General features: G+C 31.7%; 1 protein-coding gene across 6 annotated transcripts in view; it reads left to right on the top strand.

Moving 5' to 3' along the window:
• LOC113004714 (titin) overlaps positions 1-18,597 on the top strand; it is a 186,040-nt gene that overhangs the window by 58,910 nt on the left and 108,533 nt on the right. For 5 of the 6 annotated variants that reach the window (XM_039450987.1, XM_039450988.1, XM_039450991.1 and 2 more), the window contains 3 exons: positions 87-13,174; positions 13,260-13,614; positions 13,694-13,942. In XM_039450987.1, the coding sequence (XP_039306921.1) occupies positions 87-13,174; positions 13,260-13,614; positions 13,694-13,942 (13,692 nt within the window). The remainder of the gene's footprint in view (positions 1-86; positions 13,175-13,259; positions 13,615-13,693; positions 13,943-18,597) is intronic. The other variant, XM_039450989.1, reaches the window with a different exon arrangement.

The following is an 18,597-nucleotide window of genomic DNA, read 5'->3' as shown; positions in this document are numbered from 1 at the left end:
TAAAAGATTTCTTTAATTCTTGTTAATTCAGTAAATAAAATAGTATTAAAAATAGTTATATTCTAAAGGATTATGTTTTTTTATAGAACATAATGTGATCGAACTACCACCAATGAGATTTGTCAAAGAAACATCTACGACCAGTAATTTGTTAATGGAAGCTATAGTGATCGATGTATCTCCTGATTATTTTATTAGCGCGGAAGACGGTGATGATTTACGGACAGAAGCTGATTTCGAAGATGTCTCCATTATGGACGATGTTACACGCGTCTTTTCATCACCTGAACGCGACTCCCGAAGTTCTTTAAAGAGATCAGCTCGATTTAATACAGATGAGGACGAAAAAATTCCTAATAGGCCTCCTCGAAAAAAATCAATGAGTCTATCATTATCGAAAAGCGACAAAAGTCAAAGAATAGAATCTGAGAGCTTCCATAGTGCACAGAAAGACGAGCCGCCGTTGTCACCGCTTTCATCTTTGAAGCAGGATGATAGTGACACTTTTGCGGATGCTTTATCCTCGGCACATGTCTCCATCACTGAGAGTCTTATTCAGAAACATGTGATAGAACAAGGAACAGCAGAAAATAGAAAACGTAGTTTAAGCGCAGGAAGATCAACTGGTTCCAGTCTCGACGATGGAATCGGTGGTGATTCCTCTTTTGATTCTACGATCGGTGTTCCTAAAATAAAGCAACGTAAAAAGAAGCAGCAAATGGATAAAAATAATTTTAAAGAATATTCCGATCCTGATAATTATGAGCAAAGGAAAAGAAATGCATCAGAAGATAAAGTTGGACTTATGGAACCAATTGAAAAACAACTTATGGAATCAGTTGAAAAAACAGAAATAGATAACGGAAATGAAACAAAAGCGGTAAAGAAATTATTTACCGAAGAAAAGCTGTTAGAGAATTTGAAAAGTATAAAGGAAGTTAATAATAGCAATGTTTCGGAAGAGATTCAAGAATCGACAAAAGATATTCTGTTAGAATCAAAAACAGCTTTACGCAGCTCTCTAAAACTTTTCTATGAAAAAGTGCTCGATACAGCACCACAATTTTCTAATATTTATGAACAAATTGAGGACATACATCAATTATTGGAGGTTTCAAGAGGAATAGATGCAAACATTCAAACCTTGGCTAATCTGGAAATACCTATGCGTACATTACTAAAGGAAATTAATGAAATTACATTAACAGAATATGTAGAAATTATTCACAATATACTCGAACCGTCTATCATCCAGTTGTCACATATCATTGAAAATCTCGGATTACTATCTTTACAGCCAACACACGTAATTTTGAAGAAATTTAGCGATCCGGTTTCTATTGCAACAAAAGAATTGTCTCCGATAAAATCAACCTCCGACAAGTCTCAAAATATATCTGAAGAAATTGTAGATCCATTAATCGACATTCAATCAATGTTTAATGGGATATTAGATTATATCGAACAATTAAAACTTAAGGTAAATGGATCTGCCAGTCCACAAGTTTTGACAGCATCGGGTCTCATTCCATGTTTAGTAGAATTGAGAGAGTGCATATCACACACAGCACACACTGCAATGACGTTTAAAGAAAATGAAACAATAAACAGCTTAATGGAATTTCAAGAACCCTTATTGGATCTTCAGTTAATTTTAGCATCACAAAAATGTACTCTTCGCGAACTTTCGATGATAAAGAAAATAAATCTTATCATTGTAAAACTAAAGAACGTCGTTATAATTATATTGAAAAATTCTAAGAATCACGAGGTAACCTCCCGAGTAGAAGCAATTCTCAAAATATTGGAAGATACCAATAAACAAATATCAAAATTAATAGAACAATTATCAGAAACGGAAATGATTCAAAAACATACGTTGAAGAATCTAAACATTGACCAAAGTTTAAGTAACGTTTATTTTGCTCTATCGTCAATTTTAGAAAAGCAAAAAGAGCATTTAGCCTCGCATTATTTAATTACAAGTATTGAGGCACTACGTCAGATAATCGGCTCTTCGGCTGTTACAATTGCCAATTTAAAAAATCCTACTGATAATGAAATAATTCAAGAAATTAGTAAACTAAATAAATCATTATTAAATTTAAAGAAAAATTTATTAACGGAAAAGCACGAATCACAAGAAGAACAAGTTATTAATGATTTGATGAATTCCATTAGTATATTAAAAGAAGTAGTTCGTAATGTAATTAAAAATAGCTCTTCGATTGAATCAATAATGCCCCTTTTGGAATTGTTAGAAGATATTGAAAAGGACGCTACTCTTATAGTAAAAGAAATATCAAAGAAAAAAGAAAGTATTACACAATCTCTGAGAGAAAATACAGAAGAAAAAAGTAATTCAAAATCCAATTTAGCTAATCAAATAGGTGATTCTTTAAATCTTATTAAAAATTGGTTATCTGATACATCTAAAAACAGTACGCTGCAGTATAAAGATGAAATGGAATTTGCACTAAGCTCAACAGTGGAGGAATTAAAAAAAAATATTAATCAAATTGCTATTCTCACATCATATTCTGAACTACCAAGTGATGAAAGTTTAATAAATGCATTGATTGATCTTCGAGAACCATTAATAAAGCTTAAAAACTCTATTTCTACACAACATCAAAAACCAGAAAATCTTTCAATTTTAGAAAACTTGAATCATCCTATGAAATGCCTTCTACAAATTACTAGGGATGTTTTCTGTGAACATACAGAAGAAGAATCTCTACGGCCGATGATAGATACTATTGAGCAAATTAAAAATCAAATACCGCTTTTAATCAAAAATATTCTTTATCAGCAAGAACTTAAAGAAAATATTAAAGTATTTGAAGTAGAGACGGAAGAAGAAATTGTCACATCTTCCCACGAAACTATTCCAGGTATTCGTACGGAAGTTGTTTCCACGCCACTTGAAGCCGGTTCTATTGTATTACTTACTGAACAAGCTATAACAGAAAATAATTACAAAAACACAACAGATAATGTCGTTCTACAATCAATAAAAAACGAAAAAGAGGAGCAAGAAAGGGAAGAGTCTGCAAACAAATTAATTATGATCTTGTCAGAAACTTTAGAGAAACTTCAATTGGAGGTAACTAGTATACTAGAGGATTTCGAAGAATCAACAACACAAACTACTACAATTCCTCAATCCAAATTAGCTAATTCCGTCGAAGAATTAAGAAAAACCATTTCCACAATACGTGTAATGATTGTCTATGGTGAAGAAACTGGATCGTTTGAAAAAAAGCTTAATCAAACAATTTTGGTGTTCACTAACTTAATGGAACCGCTGACAAATATACGAAATCTTCTTTCCAAATCGCACGAACACGATGTTTCAGAACTCATGATACTGAATCGGTTTATTCCGTTAATGAATATAATAGAAAACGACATGGGAAAACGGATAATTGATTTTGTTAGTACGGATAAAAGTACAGAAAAGAAATTTGATTGTCTCCTATGCATGGTGAAAGAAATTAAAACGAAAATTCCCATTGTAATTGAAAAAATATCATTAAAACGAAAAATTTTGGAATATCTCTGGGACATTTCAAAACCTCTGGAAAGTATTCTAGATCGCATGAACGATCTAGAGAAAGCTGCAGAAGAAACTCTTGAAACTGACGTTGCGAATATTTTAGCAAAACCAATTGCTGCTTTTTTAGAAGATATTAAGATTACTACTCAAGAAATAGATTTATTAGATCAACGACAGCCATTGATTCTCGAATTATGGAATCTTGTTGAACCTCTGTTAGAATTTCATAGTTGTCTTTCAATGGTACAGAGTAGTCGAAGAAGTTTAGTTCCCGAAGCTTCTTTATTAGATGAGAGAAGAAGTGTTATTTTGCGAGCTATAGATGATTTGCGCAAACAAGTTTGTCATACTATTGAAGTAATTGCGAATAATGAAGAAGTTTTATTTAATGAAACTTTGACGCTACTTAATTCCGCAATTCTACAGGTACAAAAACAGATTGGGAAAACCGATTATTCACGTCGATCTAGTAGTACCAATATTTCTCTTCAGCATCGACTTACTGATACATTGAATCGCTTAGACAATGCTATAGTAGCTTTAGAACAACATGCTGATAAAGATACGTATAGAATAGTGTCCAAATGTTTGGAAGCATTACAGAAACAAATCTCTTTTGCAAAAACACAATTTAATCAAATCGGTACTGAATTAATTGATGAAGAAGCAATCGTAGAAGGCTTTCTTTATCCGACAAATCAACTTCTATCGGCATTAAATATTCTGAAAGAGAATATGCAGAAGATACGTTCGGCAATTTCGCCTATTTTGATAGTTCAGTTTCAAGAACTAGCCGACTCTATTTCAGAACTAAGTTTTTCCTTATTGGCTCATAAAACAGTACTTGTCCAAGAAGGCGCTTCTGAAAAAGCACCGATTGTAGAAACTTTTTCTGCCGTTATAGATGTTTTAGATCACGTGAAAGATTCTATAAATGTCATAAAGCAAACAGTTGATGAACAAAAAGCAAGCATGATTATCACAAAAGTAGAAAGTGTCATTGATGAGATAATAGAGGTATCACAAGAAGAAATTGAGAGTGTAACGATGATCACAGAAATACCATCGTCTAGAGCAATAATTCAAGAAGTTGTTCAATCTGAAGATACATTCACAATGCAAACGCCAGTTTTACAAAATCTAGAAACAGTAATCTCTGTTGAACAAACCGAGAATGATTTGATGGATATAAAAATATTTAAAGAAAATGAAGAAGAACATAAAGAAGAAAATAAGAGACAAAAATATTTAACTGAGATATCAAAGTTTAATTCTGTAATAAGTAACTTAAGACAGCCGTTAAAAGAATTGATTAATTTTGTAAATTCTGCTAAACAATTGCCTCTAATTTCAAAATCTGAAGAAAATAAACGAAAAATACAAGAACTAACAGCATTAATACAAATTCTTAATGACCTACAAGCTACAATTTCTTCTATTAAGACTGTAATAACTTCCTCGTCCATTATACTATTAGATAATCAATTTTCCCGTATGGAAGATACATTTACTGATTTTCAACAAGCTATCAGCACAGTTATTTCATTAACCTGTGAAGGAATAAAACCAGAATTAAAGGAGACTATCATGGCATCTTTACCATTTATCTCCAAACCTTTAGATGCTCTTAAAAATATATTGGCATCTGTATGTCAAACAATCGAAGAAGAGAAATACATTAACAAAAATGGGGAATCATCTGCAATTGCAAGAGCTTTAATGTCATGTATTAATGATACCATTAAATCTTTAAGTGAAATACAAATATTAAAATATGTTAGCAGCGCTGATGACGAAGTAAGGGAAATAATAAAAGTAAAGGAAGAAGTAAAAGATATTGAAGAAACAACTGCACGACCCCTCGAGGAACTTATAGAAGTCATTATGGAATCTCAAGAACAGGTAAAAAGTGACAAATCTTTATTATTAGAATCTAGTCCGCCTTCCATGGATATAATAGAATCAAAAAACGTTGATAAATTAAAACTCATAGAAACAGAATTAAATAAAACACTTGTTAAAGAAACAGATGTTTTAATGAAACAAAATACGATTGAAACACCACAGCAAGCATTAACATCTTCATTAGAGTCTAGTCAAATTGAAGATTTACTTATTAAAAATGCAGAAGAGATAAAATTAGTAGCAGAATCTTTAAAAGAGGTTAAGGAGCATAACTTGGTAACGGTTGACCAACAAAAGATAGAATCAACTTTGTTATCTGAAAACAGTATGATTCAGAAAGAGCAAAGAAAAGTTGAAACTTTACAAGAGATTATTTCTTCTCTTCAAACATTGTGTAAATCATTTGATAAAACAGAAGAAGTAGGAGTTACAGAATATATCAAAAAGGAAAAGATTGTATTCTCGGCTCTAATAGAACCGTTATTAAATTTGCAACTTGCATTATCATCCAAAGTTACCGAAGATATTAAACAAAATACAATGACGTCATTGAAATTAATTGTCGTAAGAATTTTGGAAGAATTACCAAAGTCAATTGCTATAGTTCAAGAACAAGTGCAGCTTAATACTGCTGCTGAAACCAGTTTGAGTAAAACATCGAAAATGTTTTCAGTACAAGCTATCGTGAAATCATTAGAAGATTTAAGGACGTCAATTGCTTGCATTCAATCTGACCCAATAATTAGTCAATTTATTCAACAAGAAACAGAATTATTAAATATTGATCAAAGTGTTGAGCAAATCACAATCCTACAAAATCTTACTAAATTAGTGGTGCAATTTGGAGAAAAATTTATGTCAATTATTAACCAAATAAAAATACAAAATGAGTCACCGTTACAAATGATTAAGCAAGAAGGTCCAGAATTGGATTTAGAAATTTTACAGAAAATTGTTGATCCAATTCATATTTTACGAGAAACACTTTCTCAAATCGAAAACTTTGACAGTTGTGAAGCCGAATTATTAGAAATGCCAGAAAAACAAAAAATAAAGACTGTTCAGTTGGATACAGTGATAGCTTCTTTAGAAAACTTGGAGAAATCATTAATTACAGGTATACAGCAAAATGCAATCACGCAGGAAGAAGTTTTGAAAGAATTCAACGAAAATCAAAGCTTGTTGGTAAGTGCGAATCTAAAGCCTGTGATAGAAAAATTGAGAAACTCTATCAATATAGTTCAGGAGCAATCAATTCATAATGAAGACATTCTTGTATTAAAAACATTAAATGAAGCTTTAGAAAACTTAAAAATGCCATTAACAACAATTGAAGAAGTCTTCAATAATATCAATGAAGTTACTAAAGCTGAAAAAGTATCAACTTTGCTATCATTTGCAAACTCAATAAAAAAAATAACTAATCAACTGGTAGTTACAACTAAACAAAATATAGAAAAACAAACAATTAATGAAACTTCTCTATTAAAAACAATGACTATTCCAATTGAAGAATTGCAAAGTACAATACTAAAACTTGAAGACCGACTATCTCAAACTTTGGAAACAAAAGAATCAATAAAAGCTATTACTTTAGAATGTATGATACAACCATTGCAAGAGTTACAACAATCGTTCTTAACTGCTTCTTATCAAGAAACCGTTTTAGCCTTGCAACGATTGCCAATCAAACCGATATTGGATAACTTAAATAAATCCGTGGCAATGATTCAAGATCAAGTTATGATTATTCAGGATAATTTACTCGTGGACATGAATACAGACGATGCAATAACATTAAAAGATTTCGCAAGATCACTTGGTAATTTAAGAACATCGATGGTAGTTCTACAACAATTGAATGCAATAGAGAACGCTGGTCAACAGATTGTAGAAATCGAAAATGCGTCTGCGCTGCAAGCATTTGCAAAATCTATTGAGGAGTTCAAAAAATGTTGCTCCGTTATTGTGGAACGACCAAGAATTATTGAAGCTTTTAGAAATGCAGAATTAAAAAAATCAAATAAAATTGATCCGCATCTTATTGAAAATATTATTACACCTCTACGAATATTACAGGAGCAGATTTTAACTATCGAAGAGATTAAAACGCAAGAATCTGAGATTTTTGATGTTTCAGAAACAAGAAAACCAGTTATTGCGTTAAGCAGTCTTGTTGGTCCCTTACAACAACTTGAAAAATCTTTCATCGCAACGGTGCAAAAGGAACATGTTATTGAACACAATGGACACAACTTAATAACTAAATCATCTGTAAGTCTAGAGAAGCTTGCTTTACAACCTATTCTCGAAGAAGTACAAAAGTCTATTGCTACTGTACAAGAGCACGTGATATTAGAGGCAGAAAGTCAAATTACATCAGAAGTAGAGACTGACACTTTATTGAAATCAATCGCGCAACCTTTAATTGATTTAAAAGCTTCTATCGCATCTATTCAGCAAATAACCGCAATTGCACCCGAGTTTGTGAATGAACTCGTACAACAACAAAATGTTTCAGCATTGGAAACTTTTGCCAAAACTCTTCATAATTTGATGGAACATATAGCAACGTGCAATCATCAGCAGCTAATCATGGAGCCTGCAGACACTATTTCGGAAGATATTTCATCTTTGAGTACGTGGGCGGAAGTAATCGACGAATTTTCTTCAAAAATTACGCGTCCAATGATAATCGATCAAGGCGTGATCGAATCTCCAGTCGAAATCGCAATGTCAATGTCGGAAGATGAAACTTCTATGCTGAAAACATTAGCAAAACCACTAACTGAATTACGAGAATGTCTAGCCTTGATCGTTGAACAACAGAAAACAATCCTGCCATATGATTCGTCATGTTCGTTATTAAAAAAAGAAAATATTTCTTTGACGACAACAATAATACAGCCTTTGTTAGAACTACAACATGCAGCTGCAATAATTATTCAAGAACAAATGATTATTGAACGTGCTAATGAGCATTTATCTGCCATCAATGGTAAAAACGAATTTATTCTTCAACCTTTAGTAGAACCACTTGAAGAATTGCGTCATTCTATTGCTGTAATACAGGATCAAATATTGATTGAAACATCAACGGATGGAATGAAGAACGATGTCATATTAGATGCATTAGCTGAACCTCTGTTCGATCTCCAACGTGCTATATCTGTTTTAGAAACACGACCGATGTCGCCGGATGTTGAATCAATGTCTGAAGATATAGACAACAATTGGATTACGGAATGTTTAGCAACTCCTCTACACGAAATAGAGAAATCGATTGCTCATATTCGACAATGCAACATAATGGAACCTGAAACTGCAATTGTGGAAGAGCAAATGAGAACGTCAATGCCAGACCGATCCATTATCGAAGAATTAGCAAAACCAATAGAAAGTATTAAATCAGCGTTGTTATGTATGAAAGACGACTCTATCGAAATTGAAATTCTTAAGATGATGGAAATACCACTTACTAACGTACAAGAAAATTTAACGTTACTAAGAAATAAATATAATATAGAAACAGTTATAGAAAAAGGCAGTGTTGATGCCTTTATTCAATCTCTTTCCAACTTTGAAGAATGCATTTCATTTATCAAAGAAGAACTTGTTGACAAACCAATGTGCAAACAGTCAGGTATGATGAAAATTGATACTACGATATCTGCTACTCTCAATATACCATTAACCGAATTAAAATGCTCTATTGTAAACGTAAAACAATTGCCAAGCATATATTTAAATAATTTGAAGGGACCGTTGGAACTCGTGCAGAACGCGTTTGAAACAATTATAACTATACAACGAAGTAAAAAGCTTTCAGAATTATCGACAAAAATAATAAATAATATTTCAGATATTAACAAGTCAATCGAATCTATTGATAATGAATTAAAGCAACAACAGTTGTCAGTCGTTGAAATTTATATTGAATATGAAGCACTTGAAATGTTAACAAAATCTTTACAGAATATTAAACGATGTATTATACAGATACAAAAGAAACCAAATACTGCTAATTTAATGATTAGTGCTCTTCAGAAACTCGAGCGATCTATAGCAGTAATGCGACAACAATCAGCTGATAAACCGCTGGCGGAATCACAACATATTAATTTTGGTATTGTTACAAAAAATTTAATATCGTGCTTACAAGAATTACAAGAATCAATAGAAACAACTAAAACATTATGGAATGAAGAAACAGTATTAGATGGATTAATGATTCTTGAAGAACCTATTTACAAACTACAAACTACGATTAACATTATGTATAATCAATTTGTGAACGAAACAATTTCGATAATAAATAAATACAAAGCAAATTTTCAAAAGTCAATTGAAAAGAAAGAAATGAAAGCATCTGAAACTGAGACAACTGTCAAAAAAGACAGTGAATCTAATGAAACAATAAAAGCTGAATTAGAAGAAACTGAGTGGGTGAAAGATAATGATTTTACAATAATTAATGATATGAAAGATAAAGAAAACATGAAGAAACTAGAAGAAACGGAACACGAGAAAGAAAATAAAAAATTAATAGAATTGCTATATGAAGAAGGGGCTAATAAAATAAAAAATGAAAATAAAAAAGAAAAAAAGGAAGATGTAATTCAAGAAATGCAATTAGTAAGCGAAAAACAAGACAGCAAAGAAATTGAAACAAAGGAAGAAACAGAAAAAATCATAAAAAATGGAAAAAAAGAGCAAAATAAGAAAGAATATAAGAAAATCGAAGAAAGTGATAGTTTTGAAAAACACAAAGAAGCTGAAAAAAGACAAGAAATAAAAAATCAAGAAGAAAAAATAGATACCGTACAAGAGAAGAAGAAAATTGATGAATACAAAAGAGTTGAAGAAATTCGAAGCATTAAAGAAGAAGCAAAAAATGAAGAAACAAAAAAATCTAAAGATATAGGAAAAAAAGAAGAGCAAAAAGAAAAAAAAGACGAAACAGACAAAATAAAAAAAGAACAGAAAGACATAAAAGATAATAATAAATTAAAACTAATAGAACAACATAAAGAAAGAGATAAAACTGAAGAAAACCAAGAAAAAGTACTTAATGAATTGCAGCAAAAGAAACAGGAATCAATAAAAACAGAAAAAATTGAACTGATACAGAAAGAAAATAACAAGGAAACAGAAATTAAAGAAATAAAGAAAGATATAGAGCATAAAATTCTTAAAGAAGATGAAAAATTAGACAAAGAGCAGAAAAATCTTGAAGATAGAGAATGTACTGCACAAAATCAAAATGAAGACATAGACAAGATAAAGGAAGAAAACAAAAAAGTAAAAGATCAAAAGACTGAAGAATTGGAAAAGAAAAAAGTGCATGTACAAGAGATGACAAAAGAACAAGTACAAAATGACCAAGTAGAAATAAAGAAAGACGATCAAAAAGAAGAAAAGCAAGAAAAAAAATTAAATAATAAAGCAATGGAAAAAACAAAAATTGAAGATAATAAAGAAATAAAACATGAAAAAGTTGAAGAATTGGAAAAGAAAGAAAAGAATTCTAGTGAAAAAGAAGAGATAATAAATCAAAAAGTACAAAAGCAAAAGGATGAAGTAAAAATATCAAAAGAAGATTATGAAGAACAAAAAAGTACAACCAAGACTGAAGAAAAAGAAGAAGAAAACCAAGAAAAAGTAATTAATGAATTGCAGCAAAAGAAACAGGAATCAATAAAAACAGAAAAAATTGAACTGATACAGAAAGAAAATAACAAGGAAACTGAAATTAAAGAAATAAAGAAAGATATAGAGCATAAAATTCTTAAAGAAGATGAAAAATTAGACAAAAAGCAGAAAAATCTTGAAGATATAGAATGTACTGCACAAAATCAAAATGAAGACATAGACAAGATAAAGGAAGAAAACAAAAAACTAAAAGATCAAAAGACTGAAAAATTGGAAAAGAAAAAAGTGAATGTACAAGAAATGACAAAAGAACAAGTACAAAATGACCAAGTAGAAATAAAGAAAGACAATCAAGAGGAAGGAAAACAAGAAAAAAAATTAGATAAAAAAACAATGGAAAAAACGAAAATCAAAGATGATAAAGGAACAGAAAATGAAAAAGTTGAAGAATTGGAAAAGAAAGAAAAGAATTCTAGTGAAAAAGAAGAGATAATAAATCAAAAAGTACAAAAGCAAAAAGATGAAGTAAAAATATCAAAGGAAAATTATGAAGAACAAAAAAGTACAACCAAGACTGAAGAAAAAAAAGAAGAAAACCAAGAAAAAGGAATTAATGGATTGCAGCAAAAGAAACAGGAATCAATAAAAACAGAAAAAATTGAACTGTTACGGAAAAAAAATAACAATGAAGCAGAAGCTAAAGAAATAAAAAAAGATATAGAGCATAAAATTCTTAAAGAAGATGAAAAATTAGAAGCAATAAAATTAACAGAAGATAAACAAGCAAAGACAACAAAAAATGTACAAGAGCATGAGAAAACATCTGCGCAGGAAAAAAATAAAATGGAAGATATAAAAGTAGAAAAGATAAAAATAGAATCAATAGAAAGAAAAAGTGATAAAATTGTTAAAACAGGAGAAATAATACAGCAAAAGTATATTTGTGTAAATGACATAAAGAAAGATGATACGGACGAAAGTAAAAGAGAGTATAAAAAAATAAGTAAAGATCAACAATTAGAACAAAATCAAAAAGAAGAAACAAATAAGGAATTCCAGAAATTAAAAGAAAGTAAAAATTTATATTTGCAAGTACAGGAAGATCAAAGAAAACAAAAAAATGACAGAAAGCAAGAAGAAAAGAACAAATCGGAATTTGAAGAATTAAAGGAATTGATAACAAAAGAGGAATCAAAACAGCGAAAGCCGCATATAGATGGAAATTGGTTGTGTACCAGAGAAAAACGCATTGATAGAGGTAGTGAACATAGAATACAAGAAGAAGAAAACGTGTTTCAGGGGAGAAATAATAATATAAAGTTGCATCGAATGGATACAGAGTATTTAGAAAAAAAAAGAATTGTGAGGCGAGCTAAAGAAGTTGAATATGTAGCAGAAGCTGAAGCAGACGAAGAAAAGCGCCAAAAAAGAAATGAAGAAAAAAGAATTAGGAGAGAAGAGGCTGCTAGATTATTATGGGAAGAAGATCAAAGATTACGAAAAAGACAAGAAGAGGAGAGATTCAGAAATAGACAGAGAAGAAAAGAGCAAATAAAAGATAATGAATGGTCCAGAAAACGAGAAAATGAATCCGATCGTTTTCTCAGGAATATGTTAGAGACCACGTACAAACCTGACCAATCAACTTCAATGTTTTTCGATGTTATTAGTTCTCGTGAACGTACTTTTCGATTTAATTCTGGTATTCCAATACTTTCTAGCACTTCTAAATCGTACAGCTGGAGAGATTCTTTAACATCATTAAACAGAAAAAGGTTTGACGACCTTTGGGATTATAAACTACGTAATCCTTGTACGGATAAATATCATTCTGATACAGGATCCTTACATAGAAGACGTAGAAGAAGAGAAAATCGTATGATTCGTGCGAGATCAATTAGTTTGTTGAAATACGAAGACTATTCGACTGGGGATAGCGATGCCACTATTGTACCTAGTATGCGCATTCGACCTTTTCGGCGTATAAAAGAGGATTTTGTCGATTTTGACACGCATAAGTTTAAGTCATTTAATTACACTGACCTCCATCAAAGTGAGGTAAGATTTAACATTAAATTAAATATCCTAATCACTTTAGAAACAAAGAAAAATTTTATAACATTAAAAATGTTAATCATTACAGAGTTTTTTGTGGAATAAACCAAAAAAACCTTCGTTTTGTACAAGGTTGACAAACAGAATTGTAGGAGTTGGTATGAAAATAAGACTGACCTGCACCGTACTTGGTAATCCAGAACCACGTATTTACTGGATGAAAGACGATCAAAAACTGGATGCATCCCACAATCGCTGCAGAGTACGATACGAAAACGGTATGGCTTATTTAGAATTGCGCGACACGCTTCCTGAAGACGCTGGAGTATATACATGTGTAGCTGAGAATACACATGGCACTTCAACCACTGAATCCATTTTGGGGGTTTATTCCGATTATAAACCTGCGTGTTCACCTCCAATTTTCTCAAAATCAATTAAAGGTATATACACAAGCATTATATGCGTTTTAATGTTCATAAATTTATACGAGTTATTTCAATAATAAACTATTTCTCATAGATACTTATAGATATTCTGATCGTAAGTTGATTCTGGAATGTCGTGTACGAGCACATCCAATTCCTACAATTTCCTGGCTAAAAAATGGAAAGATTCTTCAAGGCGAACGTTATAAACAGATTTATCTCGATGATGATGTCTATCGATTGGAAATAGCAGACCCTGATGTCACAGATAATGGAAAATATACATGTCGCGCAGTAAACGAGCTACACACTGAAGAACTATCTCTTATTGTCCATGTTGAAGGTAATTAGGATATATATGTGTTGTAAATTATTTAATACAAATGTTTGAATATTATACGGATAGATTTATCCGGATAGACGGTCCTAGACTTATCCGTTAATGACATCTGTTCAAACATCTAACACCACTTAAAAACAAAAATTCTAATAAAAATATTAAAGCTGCAATAGCTTTTAAATAAGAATAGAGAAATAAGGGTTTTAAAATTGACAAATTAAACTTTCCGAAATTTATGCTGCAAACATAAGAAGTATGAAAATTCAATACGAAAAATAAGAATTGTACTTCCAAACGAATTCACTATTATGCGATATACTATACCAAAGCTCATGAATTTCAACTAGCTTGACAAAAAGCTTTATTTATTTATTAACTATTGTAGCCTCGAATATTTTGATTAAGACTGTTGTCTTAAAATGATTTCAGAAATTTGCCATTAACGATAGTTTGGAATACTCGATATATAATATATAATAACAACGATGGAAATGTTACTTTATAAAATAATAATGTGTTATTGTCACTTTTGTAAAAAAAAAAATATATACACTACGCGTCAAAATTAGGGAATCACTTTTAACTGTGCGAAAAATACCCAATATTGAAACTTATATAACATCACAGGAAATGGTCGTAAAAAAAAATAATAAAGCATTTTAAAAGTCAAAGCCTCAGCTATAGGATACATTCCACATAGAAATTGATCTCCAGTGGATGTCCATCGCCCTTCCATAGCTCCATGGGACGTCTATCTCCATGATGGAAGTCAGATGGACGTCCATTAGAAGTCCATGAAACCTCCATAGCTCCATGGGATTTTACTTCCATCATGGAAGTTAGATGGACGTCCATTAGAAATCCATGAAACCTCCATAGTTCCATGGAATTTTACTTCCATCATGGAAGTCAAATAGATCTCCATTAGACATCCATCCAACCTCCATAGCTCCATGGGATTTTATTTTCATCATAGCAGTCAGATGGACATCCATTAGACATCCATTCAACTTCCATAGCTCCATGGGATTTTACTTCCATCATGGAAGTCAGATAGATCTCCATTAGACATCCATCCAACCTCCATAGCTCCATGGGATTTTATTTCCATCATAGAAGTCAGATGGACGTCCATTAGAAGTCCATTAAACCTCTATAGCTTCATAGGATTTTACTTCCATCATGGAAGTCAGATGGACGTCCATTAGAAGTCCATAAAATTTCTATAGCTTCATCAGATTTTACTTTTATCATAGAAGTCAGATAGATTCCGTAAAGCGTATAATGCGCATGACGTTATCCTTGTTGATCACCAGAAGTTAAACAAGGATAAAATGTTATATTACGTATAGTCGTGAGCTAAAAGGTAGCAACACATTTTTTTTTATGGTAGATGGTTTGATGCTTAATTGGTTGGATCCACAGGTAAGAACCAATGACGTTCGCCGTTTGATGAGCAAGTCTACATTTCAAAAACAATCGAAGAAAATATGTTGCAACTTTTAGCTCACGACAATACATCATGCGCTCTTTTTACGGAATTTGATTATTATCTCTTTATCAAAACAATTATGCAACTAATTTGTTTATAACAATTATAACAACTATGACAATTAAAAAAGCGCCATATATATTTTTTTAGTAATTTTTCTCGGTGAATCGATTGCGCAATCAGTTCTCCTCTACAGTCAGTTTTAACAATTTGTTTATAATAATTAATTGCAAAATTAACTTTGGCAACGGGCTTTTTACGTCATTAATGTTTTTTCATGCTTCGATACTATTTCTAATTGTTGTTTTTTGACTGATTTGGCCATGAGCAGAAACAGGTTTTAATTATTTATATAATTTATATTAAAAATATCTAAAGCTAAATAAACAAAAGGTTAATAAGAGTGTTCGCGCGATACCCAAGACTCCAGTTTCTTCTTGTTCAAATCAGCTTTACTTCAAATATAACTTTTTATTAACAATCTCACAAGTGTACGTTTAGCTCAGTGTTAAGATACTAGGTTATCGTTCCGAAGATCTTAGGTTCGAATCCCGCCGGCACCGATGCGTTTCAAAAATTTATAAAATAATACGTAATTGTAATTAGTGAATTAAAATGTTATATGTGAAACAGCAAATACAGATTAAGCTATAAAAATAATAAAATTTGTTTAAAAAAAATTTTTTTTACCGTCCATGAGACGTCCACTGAAGGTCTGAACCTCCACGGTACACGTCCATTAATAATCTAAATAACGTCTGCTGAGACTCTATAAAGCCTTTACTAATAATCCACGTGACGTCGGTTTGTCATCCACTAAGGCTCTATGAACCCTTTATTAATAATCCACGTAACGTCTAATGGACATCCGTTGTTAACGTCTAATGGACGTCCAATGGACGTGCCCAATGCGGAACTGTGGATGCCTAGTGGCCGTCCATTGGATATCCATGGGACGTCCACTGGAAGGTCCGAACTTCCACGGCAGACGTCCATTAGACGTCCATTGGAGGTTTTAGTTGTATGTGGGATTGAACTGTTTGAACTGCAAATCATTTTCCTTTAATAGATGGAGCTTTGAACATAAACGAGAACAAATTTTAAATATTAACAACTTTTGAACTCGTGCATGGACGAGACATAAAATTGTAAAAAAACTTTCATTACTGTATTGGTTATAAATTAAAGGCGTTCGTGTAAATGTTATTCATTTACTATTTATTCAGAATAGAAAGAACAGATATTGTACAACTTATCAGCGTAAAAGGTAAGAAGAATAGTTAGCTAGTAACAAAAGAATTGCTCAGATAAGTAACTTAAAGAACAAAGTATAAGAATAAAGTCACTAAAAATAGAAACTAGAATGCAACCATCATAAAAATTCGCTCACATTAGGCGCGCATTTCAATACCTTCACTTGAGCTTGAGTGGTTGACTTTATATAAACCCATAGCGGATCTACAATATTTAGCGTCAAACAAAGGCTTACAAGGGGAGGACGTGGTGATTTACCTTTGGGATTTTGATCCCAATTTTTTTAATTATTCTAGAGATGAAAACAAAGTTTACGTTTCCCGGCGTTTGATTGAATAGGCCTTAGTTTCGAAGTAATAAATTTGTGAAAATTGGCCATACCGCGGCGCGACGTATAAGTCTTCCCGGTTACTCTCCTTCCAACCAGTGTGGTTGGCTCCGTGACTTAGGTGCTAGCTTTACAATCATAAAATCCGGGTTCGCTCCCGGAGATGAGCAATAATTTTTTTTTTAATGAGTATTTTTATTTATGTTTATTTTAATGATATTGATATAGTATGGAAATTTTTGAAATAGAAAATTTAATTTAATATCACATTCTAAACATTAATTTAAATTTAATTTTAAAGGAATTTTAATTCAAATAATATTTAAAATAACAAATAATAATAATAATATAGATACGTTGCTTTTATATGTTATCTATGACAAATAACTTATTATTATTATTACTTATTACTTATTATTACTTATTATACTAGTCTTAATATGCTTCGATCTCGCGCGATACGCAGAACTGTTCGCTAAATTTATCACACTCTCGTTATCACTCCAAATCGTTGTCTTCTTGATTGGTTCCTATTACACGTCGATAATCAGCTGACGAAGCCACATCGCTTTTTGATATACTGCCGATATAGCCATTTATTCAGCCTCTGTTGAGGAGAGTGCAACAGAGGTCTGTTGTTTGTTACTCCATGATATCGGAACTGCATGAAGTCTAAAGATATATTAGAGCATTTAGTATCTATATCGCCTTTCCAGTCTGCATAACAAAATCCTTCCAATTCAGAATTTCTATTAAAAAAAAATTCGAGTCGGTCATGTTTTCTTGAGATAACGATAACTCTTTTTAATGCTATCCAGTGTGGTTTTCCTGGGTTCTCCGTAAATCTACTCAACAATACTATAGCATAGGCTATGTTCGGTCTTGTCCTTTGGTATAGGAACGTTAAACTTTCGAGAGCCTATCTGTATGGAACATTTTTCATCCCAGCTTTTTCCTGTGATGATTTGGGTGACATCTCTTTAGTGAGACATTGATTTGCGTCTAATGACGTACGTGTAGGATTGCAATTGATCATATCGGTCTAATATATTGTCGATATATGCAGTCTGATAACAGTTTTCCTTTCTTCCTGTCTCTGGTTATCCTCATTCCTAGAAGATTACTCACAGGATTTAAGTTTCTCATCTTGAATTATCTCGCTCAATCGTTTCTTGATTTTTATTTTCAAGTTTTGATCGTTAGAAAGTATTATCATATCATCAACATATACATCTAAGATTATTAAATTTTATTTTGTTCTCATTACGTAGACGCCTTGGTCACTTTATGATTTCTTGAAATTTATACATTTAAGCGCGTTGTATAATTTACAATTCCAGGCGTAACTACCTTGTCTCAGTCTATAGAGTGGTCACTTTAAAAAGGAAACTTTGTTCTCACTTCTGCGACTTTAAAATCATCTGGTTGATTCATATAAATTTTTCTCTTTTAGATCTTGTAGAAATGCTGTAGTTACATTTAAATGATCAATGTCGAGATCAACTCTTACCCCAGCCAGAAATTATTAGTCGAATCGACGTTGATTCGACGTCGATGCGTCGATAAATGGTCGATGGTCGAAAA

The sequence above is a fragment of the Solenopsis invicta genome, chromosome 6, assembly GCF_016802725.1.
Source record: "Solenopsis invicta isolate M01_SB chromosome 6, UNIL_Sinv_3.0, whole genome shotgun sequence".
Classification (NCBI taxonomy): Eukaryota; Metazoa; Arthropoda; class Insecta; order Hymenoptera; family Formicidae; genus Solenopsis; species Solenopsis invicta.
Note: the sequence above shows the minus strand (reverse complement) of the source record. Positions and strands in the feature narration are given on the sequence as shown.